Source organism: Cyclopterus lumpus, chromosome 8 (genome assembly GCF_009769545.1).
Source record: "Cyclopterus lumpus isolate fCycLum1 chromosome 8, fCycLum1.pri, whole genome shotgun sequence".
Taxonomy (NCBI): domain Eukaryota; kingdom Metazoa; phylum Chordata; class Actinopteri; order Perciformes; family Cyclopteridae; genus Cyclopterus; species Cyclopterus lumpus.
The window spans coordinates 17,850,993-17,878,894 of record NC_046973.1 but is presented as its reverse complement, the minus strand read 5'-3'; the positions used below and the strand labels follow the sequence as shown (position 1 = coordinate 17,878,894).

Sequence of the window (27,902 nt, the reverse complement as noted above, 5' to 3'; positions counted from 1 at the left end):
TCCTTTGAGATTCTACGATGCTATTTCAAACACGTCGAGCCACATCTTTAAGTGGCGGGCATACCGTGCCGCACGGGACGACAGAATAACCATCAAAAAGTTGCGGGTTTCTGTCAGTGGCCATACCAAAGTGTTGATTTAATTTACGCTCATCCTCTCATTTCTTTAGAAGTAACATCATTTGACAGGTGAGGTCCTGTAAGGACTTGATTTGCCACAACGCTGGATGAAATGCAAAGCAAAGCCTGCTCAGACAGTCAGTGCTGCAGGATATGTGAAGCTACAAGCATTGGCTCAACTTAAGGTGACACAAATGGATCCAAAGCAAAGGAATAGATGTGTTTATTTCATTGATTGCTTCATGGATCCAGACTTTATGTGGCCGCCTGCCACAAGCCTAGGGTTTTCCTCTTGACTGCAGACTCACCGGTGGTGGTATTGATATGGTGAACTACAGGATACTCCACAGGAACTTGTTTATGTGGGTCATGCATGTATTCAACAAGCTTGTTGATGTTGTTGCTTGCAGCAGATGTTGCTGTTTGCATCCTGTTAAGTGCAGCACAGATTTTTCCCACGTTCTTTGAATCAGCTTTCTAAACTTTCTTTACAACAGTTTATTTTGCACACTTGGCCGTGGGATGCCTATTATTCACAGCGCGTTTTGACTGACATATCATTATAAATGCATAAATGTTTCTTTTTTTGGAGGAAGTTGTGCAGCTTGTCTCCGATTTCTCCCTTTGGCCTTGTTGCACATCGTGACTGTTCACTGTTGTCTTGAGAGTGTCAGAGGTCAACAGTCTCCTGACAGATCAGAGCCGGAACAACTGGGTCAATGGTTATTTTTTAAAAATTCATAGCAGTTGAGGAAGAAATGTTGAACTTCACAAGGTTCATTCAGGGGTTGCACTCACATCTCATCTTTGGATTACTTGAAATGAATCAATTCTGGTGAAAAGTTAATTGTGTTATTTTGTTTTTGGACCATTTTGTCAGATGCTGCTCCGGATGGGCTGACAGAAACCCGAGGATACTGTATGATTAGACCCATGCTGCTTCAATTTAGAACCATTCAGCCTGTTCCAAACATCACTGCCTTATGACCTCTCTCCCTGTGCATGAGTATGTAAGATAGAGAAAGAACAGGATGGATATTTACTGTAGTTAGAGAGAGACTTTTTGTTTTACTGGATTCTGACCTTTGACTAAAACACCAACTTTAAACTTTGCTATCCCAAAGGAAATGGATTTGGAGTCAAGGCCTCAACAGAGCTACACAGACCTAATTTGGAATTAAATTCAAATATTAAAGATTAGGACTCAGACATGACGCACAAATGCTAATTAAATTGCCGTGAATAACAAAGTGCTTTGACAGAAAGGTATTTAAAGGTGCTTTATATGAGATTGGTAACATTTATGCTACCTCTGAGCAGCTCTCAACATAGCAAATAGTTGCTTGCTAGTTGTATTAATGCTCTGTACATCGAATTAAGCATCTTTTATCTTTTTTTTAAATGGTCAATTTATTTTATTTCGTCAGGCCAAAAGACAAAAAGCCTCGATGTGAATGCGACTGTGAGGATGTGAAATCAGAAACGTTGTGGTGATTTAAGTGTGGGTGACTTGTCTGTGACCTTTTAAAGTCAATACCTTATTCCTTGACATTTAGGTCTTTGTTCACTGTCACAATGGCGAGAGCAGAATTTTAAATGATCCCAAAAGTCCGTGTGTGGCTGGGTTATTGGTGCCACTTGCACATATAACTGCCTGAGGCTTCTGTAATTATTCAGTTTACACTGCTCATGTATTAATATACTTTTAAATACCTTTAGATCTGTACCTAATGTATTCCCTTGTTTGATCCTGGCTGTAATTCCCAGCGTGACCAATTTACAACCCTGTTGCCATGCTAGGGGACCGCGAGGGCCACCTCTCAAAGCTCCTTGGAATAAATGGCCTCTGCTATGCAAATAAATAACGCCATAAAATGTAACGTGGTGTGTTTCTGCGAGCAATGTCTGGGCATCGCTATGCTTTCTCCACACGTTTAATTGACATGGAGAATGAAAGGCAAAGCTCTGTACGAGCGGCAAGAGCTACAGGAGGCAATTTGGGTTTTAGGATCCTCATTTCAGATGCCTGGAATGCTAAGTACCGAGTTGCCCTGAAAACGGTTCTCACTAGCAGCTGGTTGGAGTCTGGCAGCGCTCACAACTCTGATCCTGGCTAATGCTCACTTTATCACGAGAACATCTGATAGCATGACCAGCAGACTGCAAACAAAGCTCGGGCTCATTGTAACGAGAGAGACAACACTGGGAGAAACCTCATATCTACGGAGGCATTTGTTCATCGAATTGATCCCCGTCTTAACACATCATTAGATCTCCTGAATCTCCCAATTGGCCTTATCCTGTCTTGTTTCCAGATGTTCACACGCACTTTTGGAAAACACCTGAAACAAAGGCAAATTACACGGAGAACAAATCCAAAAAAATCCGATCAGACATTGTACTTCTTTTTCTTCTTTTGTTGAGGAAAAAGGAGCTTTGAAGGATTCCTACAGAACTATCGCTGACTTGTTTGAACAGATGTTTTAGCAGCGAGAATATGTGAATCGCTGATGTGCTTATTTGTGCCAGTGAAGTGTTCAAATTGTATGACGATGCGGACATATTGTTGCTCGCTGGTGCAGGTGTCAGCTGTCAGGTGTCCTGCAGTAGGATTATGGGTTAGACTGTGTACCACTCCTATCTTATAATAACACCCGCAGAAGCCTGGCCACCTGCCGCCACATCTCAGAGGACCCCGTCTCTTCCGACTCTGAGGAAGCAGGAAGCCTCCAGCCACGCTAAACCCTGCTCTTCAGCTCGGTAACAACTAGTACTTAACTGAGCCAGACAACAAACTGCTGTCACACTGGCACAGTTTACGTGTTACACTGACATACCAAAAGAAATGCTGCAATCTGCCACAAATTTCACCCTATCATAAGTCGTTTTTTTTATAGTTTTTCATACAATGCTAGAAACTGAAATAATAAGAAAGCAGATCAATTCCTTGTTTTAAGCGATATATAATTAGCTGGAGTCTGTGAGCATGAAATAAAACGCACCGCCATTGTTTCTTCTATTTGCTCTATATGTGCAAATTCTTCTTCTTTTTTTTTCCCCCTCCATTTCCAGCTGATCCCATTGATGTTCTGCAAGTGCTGGAGCTGTCAGAGAACATGGAGGGGGTGTCCTTGGAGGCCGGTCTCTGCACCAGCAGGACGGGCTTCGAGGAGCCGGACTTGGCCTACAAGATAGACAAAAGGATTCGGCTCAGTGCTCCAACCCAACTGCTTTTCCCTGGTAGTGGACTTATTTTTACAATGAGGATTTCTAATAATAATAAGCCCTGAAATGTGTCACTTTTGAGAGGGATCCTTCCCGTGGTAAAATAGTAGGAGTTTTGACTTTGAACTCCCTTTACTCCTCCTACTCACTGCTTTCATGGGCAATATTTCTCATCATTATTATTTTTGCTAAGGTCTCAGTGGCAGCGGGTGGTGCCTGCAGGTTATATAATATTAGCTCCCTGCCGTTCTCTCTCTTGTAACAGCTCCTCTCCTCTCCTCTCCAGATTCAACTATATTTCCTGAGAATTTCTCCGTGATGGCGACAGTGCGAGCTAAAAAAGGCTCCCAGTTCTTCCTACTTTCAGTGTACGATGACCAGGGGGTGCAGCAGCTGGGGCTCGAAGTGGGCCGTTCCCCCGTCTTCCTATATGAGGACCAACATAGACAGCCAACACCAGAAATGTATCCCATCTTCAAAAAGATCAACCTGGCTGATGGAAAGTGGGTAGTTTGAGGGGCCTATAACGTCTGTCCATTCGAGCAGATATTAATGACATCTGTGGTGTGTGTTCGATAGATCAGGTTTTACCACGACCGTGTAATTTATATGAACTGTTCGTGTATAACTCTCGCACGTGGGCTGATTGATGAAGCTCACTTCACGTGCTTGACCTTGAGTGACCTTGAGAGAATGAGACGCTCGTGAAAGCACGTGCGATTTGCGACTTATGATTTGACTTTGATTCCTTCACTCCTTTGAGATCAATCCTTCACACTCTCAGGCTCAGTGGCACTTCTGATTTGCTTGACTTGAAAGCGCTCTTTGCATTGCTGATTCTGCAGGGCAACAGACCAAATATCTGTGTTGTTTCAGTTGGCACAGGATAGCCTACAGTGTGCAGGACAAGTCCGTGACCCTCTACCTGGACTGTCAGTGGAAACAGACCCTGGATCTGCTGCGAGGGGACAACGCTGTAGTCAGCACAAAGGGTGTCACGGTGTTTGGGACACGGCTGCTGGACGAAGACGCATTTGAGGTAGGACATTATTTAAGTATGGGAGTCATTTACTTTAGTGTCGTACTTTTAAATGTCCCTTCGTTGTACTTAGTTACTAAGAGGATCAACACATTTGAACACATCGTGCACTGAAGAATGCAGTTGCCAGCAAGTGTGTTTTTTTTAATGCATTTCTGCATTGAGGTAAACAAAAGGGGAATATATGAGGGTCAGTATCATGGGGACTTTGTGTTATTAAGTATACAGGTTTAATCACAGGAGACTGTCTCGTTGATATGTAATGCATATTAAGTGAATGTTATGACAAGGCCCATCCTGATCCATTTGTACAGCTTGTATTACGCTATGTCACATTGAACCAATTCAATGCATTTATCACCTTTTTAAAAAAAACAGATACGGATTTGGATAATTTATGGATCCGATTAGATTAACACCTTCATGTAGCACCAATTGTTAGGCATTGCTCATATTTATCTTGTCGAGATCTTGAAGAAAATATACCAGAAATTTGAGTCCAAGATTTCGGAGAAATGTTCATAAAAAAACAGTCCGTCCTTCATACTTTTGTTGCCTCAACATAACCAAGTGGTGCTTTTGCGGTGCCTTTGTTTTGTGTTAGTCTAAGCCAAACCACGATGTATATAGTCTTGTAGCATTTTTTGTTTTATCTTGTTCTAATTTATGTTACATTAACCGCATGTTTTCACAGCCTGTTCGGACATGCCTCATCATTTCCACTGCAAAGCCAAGAAATGACAATTTGCCTTTGCTTTCTTGACTTTTCTTGACACAAAAAAGACATGCTTCTTGTTCTTGTGCACGTTTTTGATTAGATTTTTTTTTTTTAGCACACAGTAGCAGGAGACCTGTATCGCAGGTTAAGTTACTGCCTAATTCATTCTCAATTGCGTCGACCAGAAACCTGCAATAATGCGATCCTTTTTTGACATCGACATACACGTCTTCAGTTGAGAGCATTAGAACATGTTCATCGATATGCTGGGAAAGCGTTGAGGAGCGAGACGCTTTCAAACTCAGCTCAACCCGTTTTCTCAGCAGTAACCTTTATCGCCGTAAGTCGTTCTCTGTGCTTCCCATGACAATATGCAAGACCCGCTCCATTGTCATTCCCAATGAGGCTCCGCTCTAAATCTCTCGCCCACGGCATGAAATAGAGATCAGCTCAAGCCCCTTCCCCCCTGCTACGCCCTCAGGGCTATGTCTGCTCAGCAAAGGAAAGATAGACAGGGGCACGCGGTTCAGTCGAGCTTCTCTGTCCCCTCGGTGTCCAGAGAACAACACCGCAGAGAGAAGACACTTAAAGAGAGTAGAGGGAGGGTTGCGATCGCTCCCTATTCGCCTAATAGACAGAAACCACAGCCGTCCTCACTTTCACCAGGAGAAAACCTGAAGTCCTTGGTCCTGACATGTAAACACCCACTGCTTTTAGGTGTGTAGTCAATAACTACTTTCCAAACCCCACCTTCCCACCTTACTGAACCTCAGCTGCCCCTCCCATGCTATAATTTACTCCCTTCCCACCCTTCCCACTTCAGTTAAGAAATGTGTCTCCCCGTGGGCTCTATAAATTTCCCTTTTCATTTTCGGCCTCGCTCCAAAAACACTCCCATAATCCTTATTCATCATCCAATGTGTAGCGATATGATGATGATACATTCATTCAGGTGATGACTTAAAAAGCCCTTAGAGCCATCTTTTGGTCCAATCCATGGTTTTTGTTTTTTCATGTGTATCAAAGATCTCGGGTGTGGCTGGTACCAGGGGAGGAGAGAATAATCGGGCTGACCTCTGGGCCTCTGTTCCCAGGCCCTGGTTCTGGGGGAGGAGGCCCAGTTCTCCCAGCACGGGGAGCTCAGCGTGGGAGCATGGGGACCGTGTAATGTCTCTATTGCTTCCAGATTGCACTACAAATAACTACACAAGTGTGGAGTTCAAACCCAACACTGCTTGCATTTGCAAAACCTCAAGCTGTCCGCAAGCCATGGCTGTGCTCCTTGGCAGCCGTGTGCCCTTTGTACTGCAGTGCCTCCAACACGCCGACTGCTTAGATAAGATCCAGCCCGCCGTTTATTTGTTGGGAAATTCAGACCATTTCCGTCTCGACGAGGACTGGAAATAAGAGAGGTTTTTTGTCGCACTGTTGACACGCATGTCGAGGCCAAGACCTGTCACACATTTCAATAAAGCGCAGCTTTATCTAAAGATTTTAGCAATCACGTTGTTTTTGCACCTAAATCAGAATCAGAATGAGTGCACATACATGGAATTTGACTCCGGTTTCACGTACGCTCTCATCGTACGTACATATTTAAATGACAAATAACAGGATAAATATAAAGACATTAAAGACAACAATAGCAACATGTATGTACAATATAAACAACAACAACAGTGAAATTGGGATGTAGTGCAGAAAGTGGTGATAGTGCAAGTAGTGCAGATGGATGTGATTAATTGTTCATCAGAGTGAAGGCCAGAGGGAAGAAGCTGTTCTTGTGTCTGGTGGTTTTGGCGTACAGTGCTCTGTAGCACCTACTAGAGGGAAGGAGTTGGAACAGCTTGTGTCCAGGGTGTGAAGGGTCTGTAGTGATCTTTCCAGCCCGCTTCCTGACTCTGGAGGTGTACAAGTCCAGGATGGAGAGGAGGCTGGAACCAATAGTTCTCTCTGCACACCTGACTATTCGTTGTAGTCTTCGAACGGGCACTTAAAATCGGTATAAATCCTATTTTGTAATCACTCACGTCTGATTGTGGTCAGATGTTAGGTTAGTCATGATCATCTGTTGCACTGTCAGCAAAATGAGAAGCTTTGAAGAGAGCTAGTGGCTCCTTCTTCGCCCACAGGAGGTCGTGACTCACACAAGAGCGGTAGGTATTCTGTTCGCCATCGGCGCCACGTGGGACCTCACGCTTGGATGTTTGCGAGCCATCAGATATGGATGGATTCAGCTGAGGTTTTTTTCCTTTTCAGCACGTCCTCACATGTCCTCTTCAGATGTCCTCGCCGCATCCTGAATGTACTGTCACACCTGTATGTCAAGTTGGGTTTGTGTCCTGTCTCCATGTTTGTTTTGTGACTTCCTGTTTTATTTTTGGAAATGAACTCTCCTCTGGTTTCAGGTTCCGTGCCCTTCCTCATGTGTCACCAGTCTGATTGTCTTCCCTGGTTCCTGATTGTGTCCACCTGCATCCCCACTTCCCTCATGTGTACTTATAGTCGGCGTCTCCCCTTGTCCTGGTCCAGTGTGTCTGATCCTTTCACCCTGCACACACGCCTTATGTCGCGGTCAAGTCCAGGTCTCAGTTTTGTCTAGGCCGAACCTAGTTATAGATTATTATTTTCTCCTTCCCTCGCCGAGGGAGTTTTTTTAGCATTTCCTCTTTCATCTCTCTTCGGAGGAGTTATTTGTTTCCAGGTTTTTTCCCTGTGATTTTTTTTGTTGAAAATAAATGATTGTTAGGAAAACCCTCTACTCTGCGTCCGAGTCCTCCTCAACAGTCCCCGCTCCGTGACATGTAGAACGGCAGAGCATCCATGATGTTGAGCGAGCACCGAACTCGGCCGTGTGTTTTTCTAGAGGAGAGAGAGAGAGACCCTCCCCCCCCCCCCCCCCCTCCCGCTATAGGCAAGAAAAACAGGAACACGTCTCTGTGAAAGTGTTGCCTTTGATCTCAAATTGAGATTGGATTAGATTGGATTAACTCCCCGTTGCCTTTCTCTCTCACTGCTTCTATATGTCTCTCACCTCAGAGTGCAATGGTTTTCCGTTGCTTGACACTGGCTTTTGGCTAAAACGGGAAGCAAAAAGGATAAGTGGATAACGACTCCTTTCACGTTTGATGTCATAAATGAAAGCATAATGTCCACGGTCCACATTCCTATGGTTTACAGTTTTCTATATCGTGGACTTCTATTGCTGATAATAAGGTGTGAGCTGTAATAGAAGATGTTTGAGCTACTGGTGGGTAACGGAGAAGCGATATGTGTGTTTTGATTTATTTCACCTCTGGCCACTAAAGCCTTATTAAAGAGATTACAATGAGACTATAATTACCACAACATCAAGCAGTTAATCTGCCTTGATTTACTGCAAATGGCTGCCCAGCTGTCCCCAGATAACATTTCACCAGGCAATATGTTCGCAATGGCTCATGTCAATTACATAGATTATTATCGTTAATGTAATCTAAATGTTGTCAAACATCGTGCTATGGGGCCGCCTGCATTTTGTTTTTTTTATTGAATTACTACAGGAACTTTCACGATCAATTGATCATTTGAATATACTTCTATATTTATTATTTAACTCAAATATTGAACGATGACCATTGAAATGTATTTGGGCCAAACGTGTTTTATAAATAGTGCCGTCTCAATAATATTTTTGAAATATGTAATTAAGAAAATCATTCGTAAACCTTTGTGTTTGGTACTTTACTTGACAATGTTGTGCTTTAATACATCAATTGATTATAAATTGACTAGTTACCTCAGCACTACAAAGCAGTATGTCATAACGTAATGTGTACAGAAGACTAGAGTGATGCTGAGATGAGTGTGAGGCCATTCACGCTAACACAGGCTCTGGGCTCAGAGCTGCAGGGCCCTGCAGTGCTGTCTCTGTGCACATTATGGTATGTACACTGGCTCCGCCTCCGGGGCCGGATGGGAAGTGAACGGTCCTGACAGAGGGGGGTGAGAGAGAGCTATTTGATTTGTTTTGTGTACACAATCAAGCCCCTCCTGGAGTTATTGAAACAGACAAAGAAAGCAATAGTCAGTAGCGATTGTACCAGTACTGACCGCGTGATGATGCTACTGCATTATATCTTGCTTTACATCGAGTTATGCGAACAGTTTTGTTTGTGTCGTCGTGTCTTTAGTGTCACACGTTCTGGCCCTTGAAATACCGCTTCACTGTGCTGTACTCCCCTGTCTGACGTTATATGCTACACTTGCCTCTCATTTCTGTCTGCTCTCCTGGTTTCATTTCAGGGAGATATTCAGCAACTACTGATTCTGGAGGACCCGCTGGCTGCTGCTGACTACTGTGTAAACTACATACCAGACTGTGGCTCTGCTTTGCCCTACAACAGCAAATCCGCGGCCCTGCAGGAGGTCAGTTCTGCCACCAAGCGGGAGGCAACGCCTACAGACAGCTGACAAAATGACGTATAGCTTTAGGTCACCTTTTTAGTTGCAGACACAAAGGTCCGGATCTCTCGATTAATTTTTATTTTAGAGGCCCCACGTTTGAAGAAATATGATGAGGCTAAAGTGAACTTGTAGAAGCCCTTGCTTCACAGCCAACTAGTAAAAGGAGCTTAAGCATGTGCATCAATAGAGCTATGTGTCCCGAAGACTCATATGATTTGCAAGCGGCCAACAGCTCCAGCCAAGAAGAGGTCTGGGTACAGCGCAAATGAGCGTTTGCAAAAAGAGACTTGAGAGATTAAGACAGAATAGGCTGTCAAAGAATAAGGGTCTTCTTTTCAAACACAGCCAGCAGTCAAGCATTCTTAAGATCAGGTGTGCTCTCTCTTTTACACACACACACACACACACACACACACACACACACACACACACACACACACACACACAGAGCCGGGTGGCTATAACTCAAACATGATACAATAGCTCTTCCCCTTCCTCACGGCGTGCATAAAAAAACAACACATCAATCATGGATATAAATGACTGTGTGTTTCTTTGGTGGTGTGTGTGTGAACGATGGAGATAAGGAGGACACAGGTAGCCAGAGGAATAGAGGCAATGAGATTGTAATTGTGTGTGTGTGTGGCGTCAAGTAATACACAGTTTTAGCCACGTGCATATACACTCACATGCGCGCAAACTCAATGTGACTGCATTAGTGTGTGCACGCACACGTGTGCGCCTGGTTATTGATTATGCTCCAGAAATGGCTCTTTAATGGTAGCGTGAGGCCTCGTCGATAGTCATCCAGTTGGCTTTCAAGAACGACAGCTGAGCATTGAGCTCTGAGTCCAGAAACACGGCAACATCTGTCACCCCACTGACCTACTTCCCATCATTCTCCGTTACACACTGACCTTGTTTACAAGTGGATCTAAATCACGCCACTTTCAGCAACTTAGGCCATATATTATATCACTGACATGCAATGGACATTGCTCTGGAGGATGACACAACCATGTTTGCTCACTTGCTAGAGCAAACTAAGAATTATCACCTCTTTAGGATTCGTAGACAGGGGTGACCCCCTGACCGCTAAAGCAAATATGTGTTCTTCATGGCATTTGTTTGTCCCTTCCCATTTCATGTTTGCTTTAGGTTTTTGCCACCTAAATGGGAATCGCAGTAGGTGTTTGACCCTCTAAGGTTGCCACAGGACCTGTATGCGTCACGTTATTGTCCTTTACTGTTTCCCTCATTGTATTTTCATTCACGCGTGTTTTTTTCTTTTCTTCTCTCCATCCTTCACCCGGTCCCTCAACTTGCATTTTCTTTTTCATAAAAGAACTCCCAACTCAGGTCTGATTTCCTGATGCAAGGGGACCATCCGGATGAACCAAAGGAGCACTCTAAAAAGGACGGCAAAGGCAAAAAGAAGAGGGACAAGGGCTCTAAAGGCAAAGGCAAAGGCAAACGCAAAGGCAAAGGCAAAGGCAAAGGCAAGGGCAAGGGCAAGGGCAAGAAGGGATCCAGAAAGAAAAAACATCAAGAGGAAGGTCTCGAGGATGGCTTCCTCAGAGTGTCCACAAAAGTGCCTGAGTATCTGTCCCAAGAACCTTTTCAGCCCACAGATTTGCCAGAAATTAAGAGCACCCCAGAAACTGTCATACCCACTAAAGTGCTCGACAAGACCCTCGTGGAGATGGCCACACACGAACCTGACTCAGCTGAGGCCCCCACTGTGGTGCCCAGCGCTTTGCCTGAATCAAAGGTTACCGAGGAGGTAGACCAGTTTACTTCCACCCCATCCCCCCCCTCTTGCTATTTGCAGTTCTGACTGATCACATCCTTAATACCTCCTTACCATAGAGAGCACCTCTTCCCTCTCCAGTGACTTACCTCCACTACTAACCAGCACCATCCTAATCATCACCTCTACATAGTACATCCCTTGCAGAAAACATGGAGAACGCATACCAAATGAGACATTGTTTCCCACTGTGCATACAGTTGGTTGTATATCTTCCTGTATGCAAACATAGAGAATGAGTATTGGGTGGACAATGTATTCAATGTGAATATATAGAGACCACCTATATTATGATAATGCCACAACTGCATCCAACTTTAAACATGTTTTTTTTTTTTTTTAAATCCCATTAATTTGAACTTACCAGTGCAACAAACAAGTATTGTTTGTGAATGCCTCCTTCGTGTTTATTATTTTTGCAAAGTGAACACATTTTCCATGTCTCACGCTGTTTCTATAGCTGTTGCCATCTTTGCCATAATGCCTCAAGAATCTGATGTAATCCATCAGCTAATTGCACTCCAGCGTTGTAATTAACTGCACACCTGTATGTCGGAAAATCAACTCATTCGTGGAAAACCCACCTGTTTTGCTAACATTCATATCATGCATTACTAAATGGGCCGTTACTTGTAAGTGCTGCGCGCTAATGAAGAAGAGCTCAGTGTCCCCTGGTTCATCTTTGCTATGACTCATTTGAGCCCATGTGTTGGCCTGCAGGAGGACAAGCCAGTTATAGAGGAGCATGGAGATGACCTTTATGAGGACCTCTATGATGATCCCTCAGTTTCCACGGTAACAGGAGTCCCGAATGTTACTGATTATGAGGTAGGTTAAATGCAAATGCAAGACACGCCTTCATCTCAGCACAAACACACCGAGAGCTCATTTTGGTTTTCATTACACCTGAATGGAGTTTTTCCATTTTTCTTCTTTCTTTTACAGATTCTCGAATATGAAGATTACAAGAATGACACAGAGCCAGAGTATGAAGAGTACGAGGCATATGCAGACGGCTTTGGATTTGCAGAGAGGGAAAGAGCAGAGACGTGGGATGGAGAGGTAAATCTCGTACATCAAGTGGGTGGTCACGTCTTCAATGCCCGTGTCAAGTGCTTTCTAACAATCCACATCCATTCACCTATTTCTCTTCCCCAGGTTAGCCGCAGAGCAGAGAAGGGCCACAAGGGAGAGCCTGCTATTATTGAGCCGGTGAGCTTCTACTGACATTTCATGAATAGCCTATTGTTTACGAGCATGGGAATGAGTTGATACTCTGCTAATGTACATTTCATTCAATCTGTGCTTCTTTCTAGGGTACATTAGTGGAAGGACCCCCAGGTCTACCAGGGCCACAGGTATGCCTATTTAGCCTGAACGCAGATGCAAAATGTGTGTCAGTGATTACACAGGATGTGGCAAAATGTTACGCAAGCAGGAACGAGCCAGATGTGCTGCAAAATGTAGAGAATTTTGGATTCTAGCCACCAGGATGCAATGTGGTGTTTTTTGGAATAGAAAACAGGGTTTTCAGTGGTGACCACGATAACAATACACCTCTGCCCTGCAAGATGGCTATACACACACATCACGAGGTGATTGATTTGATTCAAAAACAACGAAGAAGAAAATGACATACAAAAATAAAAAGGGATTATTGGCAAGCATTTGGGGGGGGGGGGGGGGGGGGGGGGGGAAATAGTATGTAGAAGATAATAATGTCCTTAAAAACTAAGCCGTAATGTTCTTCGATGTTTGTTTCAGTGCTGTGAATGTTTACTTCACAGGGCCTCACTGGCACAGCTGGACCAACAGGCCCTCCAGGACCCAGGGGAGATCCTGGTGAATTGGTGAGTGTGGTTTCACTCCAGTTGGAACCCTCCGCCTGTGGGACAGAGCTATGGGTTCGACTGTGACCTCAAACTGAAGCATGTCCTGTCCAATCCTATAGATATGCAGTGCTTCAGGTAGAAAATCTGAATTCTGCTGCATGATTTATTACATTTTTATGCATTTTTTAGATTATTATACATACATTCTTAAAGCCAAATAAAAAGGTTATAAAAGGACAAGATCATTAAACATATTATTGTATGTTTTAACTTCTGCTTTACTTGTTCCTAGAGACAAGTAACTTATTTGATAACAGGCCCCACTGGCCTCAAGAAAATTGATGACACCTCCATGGGAACTGTAGCTGACGTTCATCAATGTCCCCAACCTTCCTTTTCAGGGTCCCCAAGGACGTACTGGTCTTGCTGGGGTTGATGGGATTCCAGGTCCTCCAGGAACCCTGTTGATGCTACCAGTGAGATGTTACAGCACACTCATACACACACAGAAAACACACACACACACACACACACACACACACACACACACACACACACACATTGCACATCCTTATTCCCAATGTGGTGTAGTGGCATGACCACAAGGGGGGGCTGTGTGATTGAACTTTAATTTACATTTGGGGAATCCTGCAGTGGGAACTTGATTCCTCTTTTTCCATTTACTCCAGTTCCAGTATGGAGGTGATTCCCAGAAGGGACCAGTGGTGTCTCCCCAGCAGGCACAAGCACAGGCTATACTGCAACAGACCAAGGTACACTTCCCAGAAGCAAGCACTTTGGTGTCATTATGCAATATCACAAAGTCACACCAGTGACTGTTGACATTGACCAATTCATTGCATATAGTCAAAGGTACCTTGTGCCATAACCACCCAATTATTTTTTTCTTCCAGCTGTCATTGAAGGGACCCCCGGGTCCACTGGGCCTAACAGGGCGACCAGGCCCACTGGTAAGGCACTCCTCTGACCTTGACCAATTTGCATCAAACCTCAAGGGCTCCTGCAACCTTTGACCTCAACTTCACATTCTGCCTGACCAGGCACAAGCTCTACTCTCTTCCTCCCACCCTATCCTCATCATTCTGCATGCTCAGTGTGTTCACATTGCTTGTGAAATCATTGCAGGGTTGCAAAAATAAACCGACGATTAAGATTAAAAAACATTTGCTCTCAGTTTATTTGTAATTTTCTTTGTTTGGCCGCTCACATTGCAGTGAAGAGTTCAAATGCTCCTGCTATGCTTCAATTAATGCTTGTTTTTATTGTACAGGGAGTACCAGGTTCCACTGGGTTTAAAGGGGACAGCGGAGAAAGTGGCCATCCCGTAAGAGCAGACATTATTTTACTAGTTTCTTTGACCCTATTCATTTATTTTTGTCCTCCTGCCTTCTATTCATATTTTGTACACATCTTTCCATTTGTCTTCTTCTCTTCCTTTCTTATATAGGGACCACATGGCTTGCAAGGCACCCCAGGAATTAATGGAAAGCCAGGAAAGAGGGTGAGACATTTTGAGCAAAGCAGGTTTCCACCATGAAAATTTATCTGCATATTGGTTCAATGCATACCCGGCGTACTATAAATCGTGTCTGGAGTACTATAAACCAAAACCTATTTCAAGTGGATTGTGTATCTCGTAGGGCCGTGCGGGAATTAACGGAGGCCGTGGAGCTCCAGGAGAAACAGGATCTAAGGTAAGATCTGCATTGCAGGAGTGATAATCTCAACAAAAAGTATTTACGTCCTTATCGCTTATTCAGATATTAGTTGAGGTTCAACGCATGTGTGAAAGCCACTGACCGTTTTTTAGACCGTATTGCTAGTTGTTGGTTGTTCAGTTTCCCATAATTTCCTGTTTCCATGCACATGACAATGCCACACGTGCTCCGGCAGCACGGTCTTGTACGATAACAAACTCTCGCTACTTGCAAGTGTAAGCTTTAAGGTAGCTCCCAGCTTATTTCATGTATTGACAACAAGGCAACTCAATACTTAACAGCTGCAGGAAGAGCTTAGCAAATAAATCAGGCTCCCTTGATGCCGGGTCTGACAGAACAGCAGAGTCTTTATCAGTCAAAGCAGCATTTCAGCAGACCTACAGCTAATCTGAAACCCCCCCTCTCCCCAACAGATGGGAGGCTCTGCTAGGGGAGACCTTCAGAACAATTCTGAAAATGTTTACACATTAGCGTGTGCGTGTGTTTTTCAGGGTTTAATGCACTCGCTTACTTTTCAGGGTGACAGGGGTTTTGACGGCCTGCCGGGTCTCCCAGGAGACAAGGGACACAGAGTGAGTCCGATTTGCTATATTGAAGCATTGGCACGGTATTTATTTAGCCACTTGGGTTCTAACGCGCTAACACGGCATGCATCGACACCTTACACGTCATATGGCAGATGATTGTTTGCACATTGTGACCATGATTATTGTGATTTCTATGACAGCTTACACTAAAAAACATCTGCTGGATTCTGCTCTGCTGTAAACAGAACAGTCCCAAATATCTCGAGGCTCGTGGCTAATGCTTTTTATCTTGTAGGGGGACAGAGGGAAGCTGGGTCCTCACGGGTCTGTTGGAGAGCCAGGAGAAAAGGTGAGTGCACAGTACTTTGCAAAATGTATTTGCAACAAACAGAGTCTCGAAAACACATTAATTTTTCCAATCACCCAAGGTTAACAGGGAAAAACCTTTCCAGATCAGTGGATCAGTTCTACAAACCGTTTAGATGGCAAAGCACCACAGATCAAAGCAGAAATGAAGTCATAAACTCTTGAATATAATTACGATACGCTGGCGTTAGTTCATTCATTATTAAGGTTTGCAAAAGACACGAAAGCTACGCAGTGCATCCTGGCTGAGAATTGAATATATTAAAGATAGAAGCACTGTCGAGATTGTATCAATCCATTCAGGCGGCTGGTGGACATTTAAGAAAGTGCTCTATTAGTCTTTGCTCCAAGATAGTTGAGCCTTATCTGTCAGGCGGCGAGTTTCTTAAATGAGCTATTTTCACAGTGTATGTCTGTGGGTATATGAATGTATCCACGGCTGAGGTGGACTAAGAAAGGTGTGCATGAGATTTATGTGTTGAATCTGTTCCCCTCTTGGTTGATTCAGGGATCTGATGGACCTTTGGGACCAAGAGGGCAACCAGGCGAACCCGTGAGTTACACCATCTGGAACGACATGATGCAACATTTAATTGCTTCTCTACATAGAAAAGACTTAATGGAGTGGGTGTATGTATCAAGTCCATGCTTTGGGTTCTTAGAAATACCGCTCACACAAAAGAAAAACAGAATCATGGATGATTTCCACGACAAAGCATGAGGGGATTGTTGGAGACCACTAGATTTAAACTCGACCATCAATTTCAGCCAACATCGTACAGAAGAACTTACAAAAGCACAAGATCTAGTGCTCATACTTTACATGAAGAGAACTTAAAAACAAAAAAAACCTCTGCACACAATTTACTGCTACAATATTCGCCATAGCATTAAGACAGAAAGGTCACTAGGAAAGACGTGCAGCTTGGACACAATCATAAATAATGGCATAACATGCAGAACACGTGTCATTCTTCAGCAAAGTAACTTTGGATTATAGAGAAACCACAAAGATGTGTGCAGCACTGTCGCAGAAGCTGTCATTCTCTTCTAGCTCTGCGGCGGACACTGGTTGATTGGTTATGACTCACACTCCATCTTCCTCCCAGTAGGTGAGGTTGGGGGCTCAGCGGGGTTCTGTCCCTCCAAATGGATCACCCAGTTCAGGGAGAAATAGAGTGCCATAAGACACATTAGGAAAGATGTGTTAAACCACATAGATACAAGAAAGGAGAGGAGTTGGCGGTTTTGATGAAAGAGACGAGGGGAGCGATGGGAAAAGTTGAGGCGGCGAGAGACAAACGCGAGGCAGACATTTGGTTGGTGGTGAAAGAGATAAGAGGGAAGGAAAGAGGAAAGAGGGAGAGAGTCGGAAAGGGAAGAGATAAAATCCTGGCCTGAATGATTATATTTCCATATCAATCACTTCCCTGGAGATCACAGATGTGGCTTTGGAACAGGTGGCTTGGCCAGCCTACAAAGAGGAAGGCTGACAAAAACAGAGCGCACAAACACTGCCGCAAACACAGGCTAGTGCAGTCTCTGTAGCTAGCACATATAAAACCAGATGCGCACACACACACACACACACAAATATATTATTTGTTTTTCTCTCTCTCCATCCCCTCTCCCTCCTTAGTTCAGATTTATGATTTAGTATTCCACACTCAACCCGTCTCATCATGAATGCAGGTTTGCTCCTGACTATTTGCTATGTTTTGTCTCCAGGGTTCTCGGGGTCTTGTCGGGCCAAGGGGGCCACCTGGCCCACCTGGTCAGCCGGTAAGTCAACATCGCCTTGATTGCTGAAGATTAGAAGCTATGCAGTCTCTTCATCTCTATAAAGGGACCTTTGTTGCCCGGAATCATCAATATGCCGTTGAAGATAACGAGGAGCATATTGAGCTGTGTCTCTTTTTTCAATCAGATCATTTGACATTTCATCCGTTGTTTTCTGACATCTTGTATTCGTCAGGGTATTCGTGGAACTGATGGACTACAAGGGTCAAAGGGCAACCTGGTCAGTCCTGCTACCTTTATTGCCTACTGTTATATATATGTATAAATAGTTATATGAAAATATGCACGAGGGGTAACATCTCAGCTACTGAAAGATCATCTGAAGTGGATTAGTGTGGCCTTAATGAACCTGTTACCCGGTCATGTGATAATGAGCTTATGACAAAGTTCATGTGGATTGAGAGTGCGTGACTATTTGTTGTTGTCAGGGTCCCTCTGGAGAGACAGGGCCCCCAGGGCAACAAGGAAATCCAGGAGCCGAGGTACTGTACCAGCTCAAAGAGCCCTCTGGTCGCGATGAGAGATAATCCCCTCATTACACATCCATTACATTTATTCAAGTCATATAGACATGCTTCAAATATGCAGCATCACTTGCCAGTTGCATAACACATTTGCTCTCTCTCACACACAGACGCATTATTGTGGCAAGCAAACTCCCTGTTTCAGTTCTATTTTTACTTCAACTGAAGGTTTAATTGCTCTTCTCGAGGTGTAGACACTTCTTTGGCCTTTTGGGCACATACAAGCAATCCCATCCCATGACACTAAAATATAAGTCAGTATACAAGGCTGTCTTTATTATTTCATTTGAATTTCTTTTTTTTTTATTGTGGAGATACAAGGTTTTCACCCCACAGCAATAAAATGTCATTTTAAAATTACAGTGATAGAAAAAACAATTTAATCCATTTTTTTTTAACTTTACCAGCATGTCGACAATCGTTCCAGCGACCAGCTCACATAAGGACATCCACACATTCTCCGACTCATACACACCATACGCACACATACACACAGACTCTAGCAACACCTCAACTCCTAGCCGTGTGACACTTAACCTGATTGATGCTTTGTTCTGGTCCAGGGCTTGCACGGTCCTCAGGGTCCCATTGGATTGCCAGGAGAGAAGGTACGTAGCGTGTCTCTCACTTAATTTCAGAATTAAAGCCGTGACCTTGTGACCCCTGTCGTCACATACCCAGAGGAGGCCGGTGGAGCTAGAGAGTACGACCCAACCACTTCTGGCTCCCATTCAGATGAGACAGGGCAAGACAGGAAATCAATACACAAGAAGCACACACAGGAAAAACAGACACTAGGGATGGCCTTGGCCAGTGAGGCTAGACTGATAAAAGAAATAAAAAGTGGGCTTGGTCATGAATACAATATGTTTGTTCGAGGAGCAGCGAAGTGGGAAATGTGGTCTCTAAGGCACCAGTATGCTTTCATATCTAAAGCTCATCTCAGTATTCATACCTCTCTCCGTCCTACGCAGGGTCCCCAGGGGAAACAAGGCATGCAGGGCCTACCAGGCATTGATGGCCCAACCGTAAGTACACACACAATGTATAACTGCATGCATTAGTTCAAACACATAAACATGCATGTATGCATGCATGCATACCATTGCACATCCAGTATCTACATATTAATAGAGAGCCCATTGCTGCTCCGTTATCAGTCAACTCTGTGCTCCAGTGTCACTGCTCCACGACATCAACCAATTTACATTTGGCTGAAGTTGTTAATCCATTTTTTAAAAAAAAGTATTTTGCTTTCATAGGGCAAAAACATACACGTAACTATAAACACAAGCAAAAAACTGTATACACCACATAATAGCTAGACCCAGACGACCAGCCCCTACAGTACACAGGAGACATTTCTGGAAATGATCCAAAGCAGTATGACATTTAAAAAAAAAGAGTGAAGAAAAAATTCTAATCGCGAGGCTTTTCCTCATCTCTAAGAATGAATATCTTTGCAGTCGGACACATTTGAGTGAGTTTCACTTGATGCTCCCTGTATTGTTCTGCACAGCAGTGTGACACACAGTGATGTTTTTATGGCGCTTCACTCTCAACGCCGCCGGCATTTCCTCTCTTTCACTGGTTGGTTTGCAGTCGGTATAATTCCACGAAGGAGTGATACAGTAAGGGTGTACTTGCAGTGGTCAATCTGATTCCTGTTCTCCTGTTTCAGGGTCATCCAGGAAGAGAGGGCCCCGCGGGAGAGAAAGGCATCCAAGTGGGTAACTGCCTATCTGCGGCCTATCTAAATGTAGTGTCATAGCAAGATATTATAAGTGCAATATCATGGTGTTTTTTGCTGTCTATTGTAACTCAATAACATTGAGTTGCAATAAAGCTCACTCTTATCAATATAATCACGGTGTTCCTACAATGTCATCATCTTTATTGTGCAAGACGATAAGCTCATTAGAGTCAGGAGCATGCACTCATCTGCAACGTCGATGCTTATTGACAATTAGGGATAGGATACAATAACTGAGTGCAATGTTTATTCAAATGTTGTCAGATGAATGCATCGTTGCTGTCTGCTGCTGCTGTCTAAAGACTAAATCCTACCGTTTGGCTTTCTTTTGAAGGGTTTACCAGGTGCTCAGGGCCCCTTTGGGTACCCAGGGACCCGTGGAGTCAAGGTGAGACATAAATGCATCCTGATCTCTGGAGTATTGTCCGCTGAGATGTTTATTCCTTCCAACATTTCATTTTGCTAGTATGTCTACGGTGTGACGGATAATCTGTTTGAGTCTTTGACTGACAGGTGACAGGTGGAGGTGGAAATTCTCCTCTGTTCTATAGGGGACTGCTAACAACAAGGGTGGGGAACATTTGATGGATGGGAGAGTTGCCAGAGTCAGATAGAGCAGAGCTGTGTGTGTTGCCAGCAGTCCATTTTTACTGAGTGGGCTTTTGAAATGGAGGAATTCAAGTGGGGTTGTCATGAAATTGCATCCTTCTTGGTGTTTGTTTTTGTCACAGTCACACATCTGGTATTCTATCCGGTAGCTTAGCTCAACGTACTTCAGGGGTTGGAAATCATCGGTATGAAATTAATGTAAGGCCGATAACCACTCAATACAAAACAATGGTAGGTCAAGAGAAAAGCAATACACACTTATCAATCATTTCAGTGTTTTAAGATGGGGGGTATTTCTGGAAATGAAAGGCAACCGGTGTGTGTTTCCTATGTGACGTTCACAGTCTTTTCTTGATTTGTGAGATTCTTGTTCATTGAAGTGTCTTTCTACCTTTTCACAGGGAGGAGATGGAGTTCGAGGTCTAAAGGGAAGCACAGGAGAGAAGGTGAGTCTTTATTCTGTGGTCAAACTGTGGATTGTGACATTTTTGACGAGTTATACAATGTCGCGATGCCATTCATCACCTCTCGTCATCGCGTCACAGGGGGAAGATGGCTTCCCTGGGTTCAAAGGCGATATGGGCATCAAGGGAGACAGGGTGAGAACAGGCCCACAAATCACAAGCCTCACTATCATTTTTTTTTCTGTTCTTCGGCATCGGAGCGGAAATAGAATTGTCACTTCCCTGTGCGCTCTCATTTCTTTGACTTTAGGGTGATAACGGAGCTTCTGGTGCTCATGGAGAGGATGGACCAGAGGGGCCAAAGGGCCAAATTGGACCCATGGGAGATTCAGGAACTATTGGGATAGCTGGCGAGAAGGTACATTTAAAAAAAAAAAAAAGAAAACAAGATGTACTTTACAAGACAGGGTTAGGACACAAAAGAGAAGGATAGGGAGATCCAATAGCTGCCAAATTATGAGAAAACTCAGTGGCACCTTCCATTACAGCTGAGTTCACCACCCCACATGTTGTAGTGGGGTGATAATTTGATAACACAGAGTTAATAACTATATTATACTATGCAATTCCAAATTCATAACAAGGTAATAGTTTTGGTATTCATGGGTATATTTGTTTACCAATTTCGACTTACAATAAAATATATATAATACATTACAAATGATATGTTTCATACTGTGACGTGTTGCCTGTTTCTATTTAATTTGACCTGGAAACAGCGATTTAGGTATTTTGCAGTCCTGATTCTTATGACAAATCCCAGCATTAAACATAGAATTTGCACAGTATTACAGTGAAACAGAAGGGGGTGTTTGGAATGTGAAACAGGTGAACACATCAAGTTATATTACCTCATTATTATCAGGTTATTACCCCATTAATATTACCATATTGTCAAATTATGACCCAATTATTACTAGATCTAATGTAAAGTGCTACCAAAAACTCTTATCCAAACCTGTGTTGTGCTCCTACAGCCATTATAATGTGAGGTTGTAGAGTTGCATTTCTTTAGCTCAGTTTTCAGATGTATTTATTACATTTCAGTGTGCGTGTTTTAAGTGTTTCATCTTTCTGTCATCACTATACGCATTAATTTAAAGACATCCTGCGGTTTTTGGTGCATGCACAGTCAGCAGTGTGTCATACACATCTTAATTACATGGTTTTCGTGCACTTTTATTCTTAATATTTCTCTGGTTTCCTTCTTCCTGCCCTCTTATACCCGCCGGTCGCTCTGCAGGGTAAACTTGGAGTGCCTGGATTGCCAGGATACCCTGGAAGACAAGGTCCTAAGGTGATTTAGCATTGACGAGCTATTGTGATCAGTTAATGTGTCCTCTGGTTCCTTTATGGAAGCCTTAACCAGCAAGATGTGTCTAGCTGGACTGTTTCCTGTCTGATTAAAAATAAAGGATAATAAATGGCTTATTAAAAAAAGTCTATTTTATTAATAGTTCGTCAGTGACGTCAATGTATTACATGTTGATGAATGGCGTCTTTACGGCTGTATTTGGGCCTCATGGATTAGATTTGCTTTAATTTGATACAGTAGTTAATTACACGATAATGAGGCATCAGGGGTGACGTGTGATAAATGGATGGCTGAGGCTGATTAACCTCTACGTTTGTCTCCAGGGTTCACTTGGCTTCCCTGGAGGGGCCGGGGGCTCAGGAGAGAAAGGACGAAGGGTGAGGGCTACGGTCACATTTCTTTTCTTTTTTTTTCACATTCAGAATACGTACACTTTTCTTTGTGGGAGCTGATGAATAATTGTGGACCTTTACAATACAGGGTCCAGCAGGTCAGTCAGGGCCCGGGGGCCAACGAGGTCCTAATGTGAGTACAGCTATAGGGGCCGTGCCTTCTCGCTGTGTGAAGCTGCACTTGCTCTAATTAGATACCATTGGTTTACCACAACTTGTGGGAGGCACTGTGTTGCATCACTGCAGTGCTTTACACCAGACGTTTATCTTTCCACCTCCAGATGAGTTAAGCGTGTGCTAATCAAGACTGTTTGTTTGTTTTCCAACAGGGAGCCCGGGGAGGAAGAGGAGCAAATGGGCCCACTGGAAAGCCTGGAGAAAAGGTGAGATTAGACTAACACACACACACACACACACACACACACGCTGACATAAAGAAAAATGTATGCAGAAACATTTACAGTCACATGAACACACACACACACACCTGGCTGTCTCATAAAGTATAGATGAATGCGCCCACCGAGCTGGCAGAGGATGCCTCGGTTTTCACTCTCACCCTCAAAGACCATCTTGGGAAAGCTAAAGATGTGTTGGTGGGTAGAACAACTAGAAATGTTTGAGTGGCTCATGTGTTTGTGTCTTCATGTCTTCTGCCTTGTCCAACTGGTAGGGTTCTGCTGGACAAGACGGTTCTCAAGGTTCCCCCGGAGAACAGGTAATATTTTGCCCCATGGAGAATATATTGTGCATACAGTGTCTAATTAAGACCACAGATGTAAAGCCTGAAACAGATCTTGGCATCACAGTCTCATAAATCAGTGCAGGACGAGCAGCAGAAACTACAATCTGGGGTTTTAGACAAATCTGTGTTATTGTTTCCTAGGGCCCCCAAGGACCTCAGGGTAGAAACGGTGAACCAGGACCTAAAGGGCCCAATGTGAGTGGGCTAAGATGTATTGTTATTGCCCTGTGATTTACAATAATCAGTCGTTTTTATCTCGCGCTCAAGTTTGAATATGTTCAGTTCGTGACAATATTGTAAGGAACTTCTTTACTTTCAGGGTCCAGTCGGAAAAGATGGATTACCAGGTCATCCAGGCCAGAGAGGGGGACCAGTGAGTCACTTTTAATCTCAATAAGGCGACATATTCAGTTTGTTTATCAGCATTCACTTGTCAGAGAGCTGAGAGTCAACATGATCTACTGCAGGTGTCAACGCAGCAAACACGTCAAAAGCTATGACTTCAGCATTGAATCACTTAAGTCGGAGAGTTGGGAGGCCTCTACTAACATCACCGGCCATGTGTGCATCCTATTGATTCAACTCTGAGACGTACTTATCTTATTCTTCAGGGCTTCCAAGGCCAAAATGGACCCCCCGGCCCCTTAGGTGTTGTAGGACCACAGGTGAGAGGATCAGCCATTGGTATATTAGCGGATTGTTGTGCACACAGGTGTTTATCGTCACTTGCTTGTTTTCAGGGCAAATCTGGTGAGACAGGACCAACTGGAGACAGAGGCCATCCAGGATCACCAGGACCACCGGGCGAGCATGGTTTACCGGGATCTGCCGGAAAGGAGGGTGCCAAGGTGAGTAGTTTTCATCATAATGTCAGGATCATAATCACTTACCAGCATCACCTTATTACTATGATATTAGATACAGCCCAAGGACTCTCTCAGCACTGCCTATTGCATATCTTATCTCCTGGGTCTCATCCCACCCCCTAATTTGCTAATAAATAACAGAGGAAACCTTGCGGTGTTGTGTATTATGGCTCATAAAAGATAAATGGGGCTTCTTGGTGTGACTTGCCGGTTGGTGTGATTTATGACTGCATAAGGGCCCGCTATCTGCTCGCTACTTGCCTTTTATCTAATTACATGTGTGTGTGTATGTGTGGTTTTCAGGGAGATCCGGGTCCATCAGGAGCCTCAGGGAAAAGTGGCCCTGCTGGGCTGCAAGGCTTCAGAGGGAGCAGAGGGAGCCCTGGTGCAATGGTAGCGTACACTTTCATACATCTCACATCCTCACCATCTCTCACTGTCAACCAGGAGGTTTATTACCTCAGTAAACATTGTAAACATGAGTTTATGGTCTCAATTGCTAGTTTCAACTCTTCTTCAATACAGTATAATGTCTATTTAGTCAATTAAAGTCCCATTTAGAGTTAAATAGACAATAAAGCAGGGTATGCTTTAGGGCTTGACTTCCTTGTGATTGACAGGTCACTACCACACCGTGAGTGTGAGTTGTCTGGGTTTTAGTCTTACAACTTTAACCCTTTCATAGTGTGATTGTAATACATGAAAGTTAATTGCAACGTGTTAATTGCAGCATTACTCAGTAGTACTCCATGAATGTGTGATGTCACGGTGACTACATTCACTTCTTACAATCTATGCTGTCAACACAAGATCCTTTGAAATGTGAAGGTTGCAATTAGATCACAGTTTAAGTTAAAATCCTGCCGGTTACACACGAGTTACACAAGCAAATGGAAAGTTACTTCACTTGTATGTGGATGTGGTTGTTGCATGATGAAGGCTGCTCAATGTGTATCTCCAGGGTCCTGCAGGTCTGAAGGGAGGAGAGGGTCTACCTGGTGTCGCAGGACTTATTGTAAGTCTGATTTTGTTCAATTGCTTTCCATCCCATCCCCTGCTCTCTGCCAGCTTCGATGTACTATGAAATGCTAGGACATGTGAAGCAGGAGGCTGTTTCCATGGTGATCGCTGATCGTGACCACCGCATTAAATCAATGAGTGTATCATGTGACATGCTCACCTCATCTCTCTTTTACCTCTTATTTCCAGGGGGCCACTGGAGAGAGGGGCCCTGCTGGGCCGGCAGGCGCTATAGGCCAGCCAGGACGGCCCGGCGGCGTGGGTCCTGCTGGGCCGATGGGAGAGAAAGGCGAGCCAGTAAGATTTGGAACATTGCTAATTTTGTATCATAGGCAATAATGTCCAGTAACACATACTGTCCCATCACCTCCCACCATTTGGGTAATAAATAACATGTGCTCTCGCCTTGGAATGTGTCATTATGCGACAGAGAGCAGGAGGGAGGCAAAGGAGACTGAGAGAGAGAAAAGCAGGGACAAAATATAAATGTGATCAAGCCTGCTTTCTTGGGTGGGAGTTTCCGTCCTGGTTTGATACATTAATCAATGTGTCATGCTGCTATATGAGGATAACAAGTATTGTAGCATTTGTTAGATGTGTGCTGTTTTCCCATCTATTCCCCAGGGAGAGAAGGGGCCTGTCGGGCCGGCTGGGCATGACGGGGAACTGGGACCTGCAGGGCTGCCAGGGGCTGCGGGATCTCTCGGGCCTCCAGGAGAGGACGGAGACAAGGTAGTTATATTGGACACATGGGCGGATTATGAGACAATGGTCCCTGGTTACGAACATGTAAAAGTCTTGTTCCAAGACACACACCTTTTAGTTGTTCGGCCTCTTTTTCTATTTCTACATGCAGGTGCTTTGCATTTCTATCTGGTTTTGTATGCTTTTGTGGACATTTTCTTGTCTTTTTTTTGGGGGGTCATTTTGTGTATCTTTGTTTTTTTTGCCCCTTTTTGCAGTTATTTTGAGTATCTATGCAGCGGTTTTGCATTTTTTTGTGGTTATTTTGTAGTTATTTTGCATCTATTTGTGGTTGGCAAGTGACATTTTGCAGGTGAAGGCATGGGGGGGGCTGACACTTTGGGCCCCTGAGCCTGTGCCTGGTAGGCCTGTTAAGTAATCCTTCAACGATTGGACAGCCAACCTGGACCACAGCACTGCTGTCAAGTCTTAGCAGATTTTTGGACTCATGGTTGTTTGTGCTTTTGTGTCCATAGGGAGAGATAGGAGGACCCGGCCAGAAGGGCAGTAAAGGAGACAAAGGAGAATCTGTGAGTATGAATCGTATATGAATAGTCCTAACAGCACCATTACATGGCATCACCAGGGAGTAGAGGACAAACTGACTTCTGCAATTCATTGTGATAAATGTTTACCTGGACTCTGCATCATCTGTTGGAATGAGCGCATTGTTTTCATCACGTCATTCCTTCGGGGAATGTGCACTGAACTGTCCTTCTGCTTCTCTAGGGACCCCTAGGACCTGTTGGAGGTCAAGGACCATTGGGTCAACCAGGACTGCCAGTATGTTAATTAAAGAAAACTCAGAATACATCATGTGAAAACATACCATTGTATGAGAAGTTGGTTTAGGTTGTGCAGTGTTAAAAGTAGTGACCTATATCTCAGGGTGCAGATGGTGAGCCAGGTCCTCGAGGGCAGCAGGGCATGAACGGGGCGAAAGGAGATGAAGGACAGCGAGGCTTTAAGGGAGCATCTGGTCCTTCTGGACTACAGGTGAGAAATGACTTTCAATTCCCCCCAAAACAGACTGTATCTCCAACCCTAATTTCACGTTCATACTTTAGTTTATCTCTGTGTTCATTTCACGCCTGAGACTGCGCTGCTCACCGTATCTTCATTTGTAGGGAATGCCGGGACCACCAGGGGAGAAGGGAGAGAGCGGGCATGTTGGCTCAATGGTGAGTACTGTTCAGCAATCGCAGCACATGTAACACTCATCTCAAGTGTACTGCTGGGTCAGTCTCAAGCCTGTTATTGACACCACTTTTTCTGATATCTCACATTTTGCTTCATGATTGGTATGACTTTGACTTGTCTTGGTCTTGTCTGGTATTGGATATCGACTTGCCTTTTTCTTTTTTTTTACTTTCCAAAGACCTTTGAATTAGTTTCTCCACTTTTCTTCATTTTCAGTTTATTGGATCTTTTTCAAGATGAAACATGTAATTACATGCATGCATTCATGAGTATGAAAACAATGCAATATTGAGGCTGTAATGCAGAGCTTGTGCAAGCACTGTATTTCTGTTTCTGATTGTATTGGTAGAACAAAGGCCTTTAGTCTGAGGTAATTACTCAGTGTTTCCTGTTACCTGTACAGCGTTTCGGTTATCGATACTCTCACAGGGTGCACGTTTAATTCATGCATAATGTCATGTGATAGCTTTACCCAAGAAGCAGACAAAGACCCCCCCCCCCCCCCCCCCCCCCCGACATGATGCACACAATTTGGCAAGATCCGAAGGGTGCAGTTACTCTGCAAATGAACACCAATATTTGAATGACACCCCTTTAATAACGCATTGAGTGTGTGTGTGCGTTTCTATAGATGTAATCACTTGGTCCA

At 44.0% G+C, this 27,902-nt stretch overlaps 1 protein-coding gene across 1 annotated transcript in view; it reads left to right on the top strand.

The window, feature by feature from the left end:
* The window catches only part of col5a3a (collagen, type V, alpha 3a), a 45,365-nt gene that overhangs the window by 5,102 nt on the left and 12,361 nt on the right, over positions 1–27,902 (top strand). The window contains exons 2-47 of the mRNA XM_034540243.1: positions 3,192–3,359; positions 3,631–3,847; positions 4,221–4,383; positions 9,386–9,508; positions 10,893–11,330; positions 12,078–12,185; positions 12,303–12,419; positions 12,516–12,569; positions 12,674–12,715; positions 13,145–13,207; positions 13,591–13,665; positions 13,879–13,962; positions 14,104–14,160; positions 14,481–14,534; positions 14,658–14,711; positions 14,851–14,904; positions 15,447–15,500; positions 15,751–15,804; positions 16,330–16,374; positions 17,550–17,603; positions 17,797–17,841; positions 18,050–18,103; positions 18,709–18,753; positions 19,120–19,173; positions 19,827–19,871; positions 20,233–20,286; positions 20,909–20,953; positions 21,053–21,106; positions 21,222–21,329; positions 22,215–22,268; positions 22,610–22,663; positions 22,767–22,811; positions 23,008–23,061; positions 23,352–23,396; positions 23,565–23,618; positions 23,743–23,796; positions 24,035–24,088; positions 24,164–24,271; positions 24,593–24,682; positions 25,251–25,304; positions 25,499–25,606; positions 25,934–26,041; positions 26,530–26,583; positions 26,783–26,836; positions 26,942–27,049; positions 27,181–27,234. Of these exons, the coding sequence (XP_034396134.1) occupies positions 3,192–3,359; positions 3,631–3,847; positions 4,221–4,383; positions 9,386–9,508; positions 10,893–11,330; positions 12,078–12,185; positions 12,303–12,419; positions 12,516–12,569; positions 12,674–12,715; positions 13,145–13,207; positions 13,591–13,665; positions 13,879–13,962; positions 14,104–14,160; positions 14,481–14,534; positions 14,658–14,711; positions 14,851–14,904; positions 15,447–15,500; positions 15,751–15,804; positions 16,330–16,374; positions 17,550–17,603; positions 17,797–17,841; positions 18,050–18,103; positions 18,709–18,753; positions 19,120–19,173; positions 19,827–19,871; positions 20,233–20,286; positions 20,909–20,953; positions 21,053–21,106; positions 21,222–21,329; positions 22,215–22,268; positions 22,610–22,663; positions 22,767–22,811; positions 23,008–23,061; positions 23,352–23,396; positions 23,565–23,618; positions 23,743–23,796; positions 24,035–24,088; positions 24,164–24,271; positions 24,593–24,682; positions 25,251–25,304; positions 25,499–25,606; positions 25,934–26,041; positions 26,530–26,583; positions 26,783–26,836; positions 26,942–27,049; positions 27,181–27,234 (3,734 nt within the window). The remainder of the gene's footprint in view (positions 1–3,191; positions 3,360–3,630; positions 3,848–4,220; positions 4,384–9,385; positions 9,509–10,892; positions 11,331–12,077; positions 12,186–12,302; positions 12,420–12,515; positions 12,570–12,673; positions 12,716–13,144; positions 13,208–13,590; positions 13,666–13,878; positions 13,963–14,103; positions 14,161–14,480; positions 14,535–14,657; positions 14,712–14,850; positions 14,905–15,446; positions 15,501–15,750; positions 15,805–16,329; positions 16,375–17,549; positions 17,604–17,796; positions 17,842–18,049; positions 18,104–18,708; positions 18,754–19,119; positions 19,174–19,826; positions 19,872–20,232; positions 20,287–20,908; positions 20,954–21,052; positions 21,107–21,221; positions 21,330–22,214; positions 22,269–22,609; positions 22,664–22,766; positions 22,812–23,007; positions 23,062–23,351; positions 23,397–23,564; positions 23,619–23,742; positions 23,797–24,034; positions 24,089–24,163; positions 24,272–24,592; positions 24,683–25,250; positions 25,305–25,498; positions 25,607–25,933; positions 26,042–26,529; positions 26,584–26,782; positions 26,837–26,941; positions 27,050–27,180; positions 27,235–27,902) is intronic.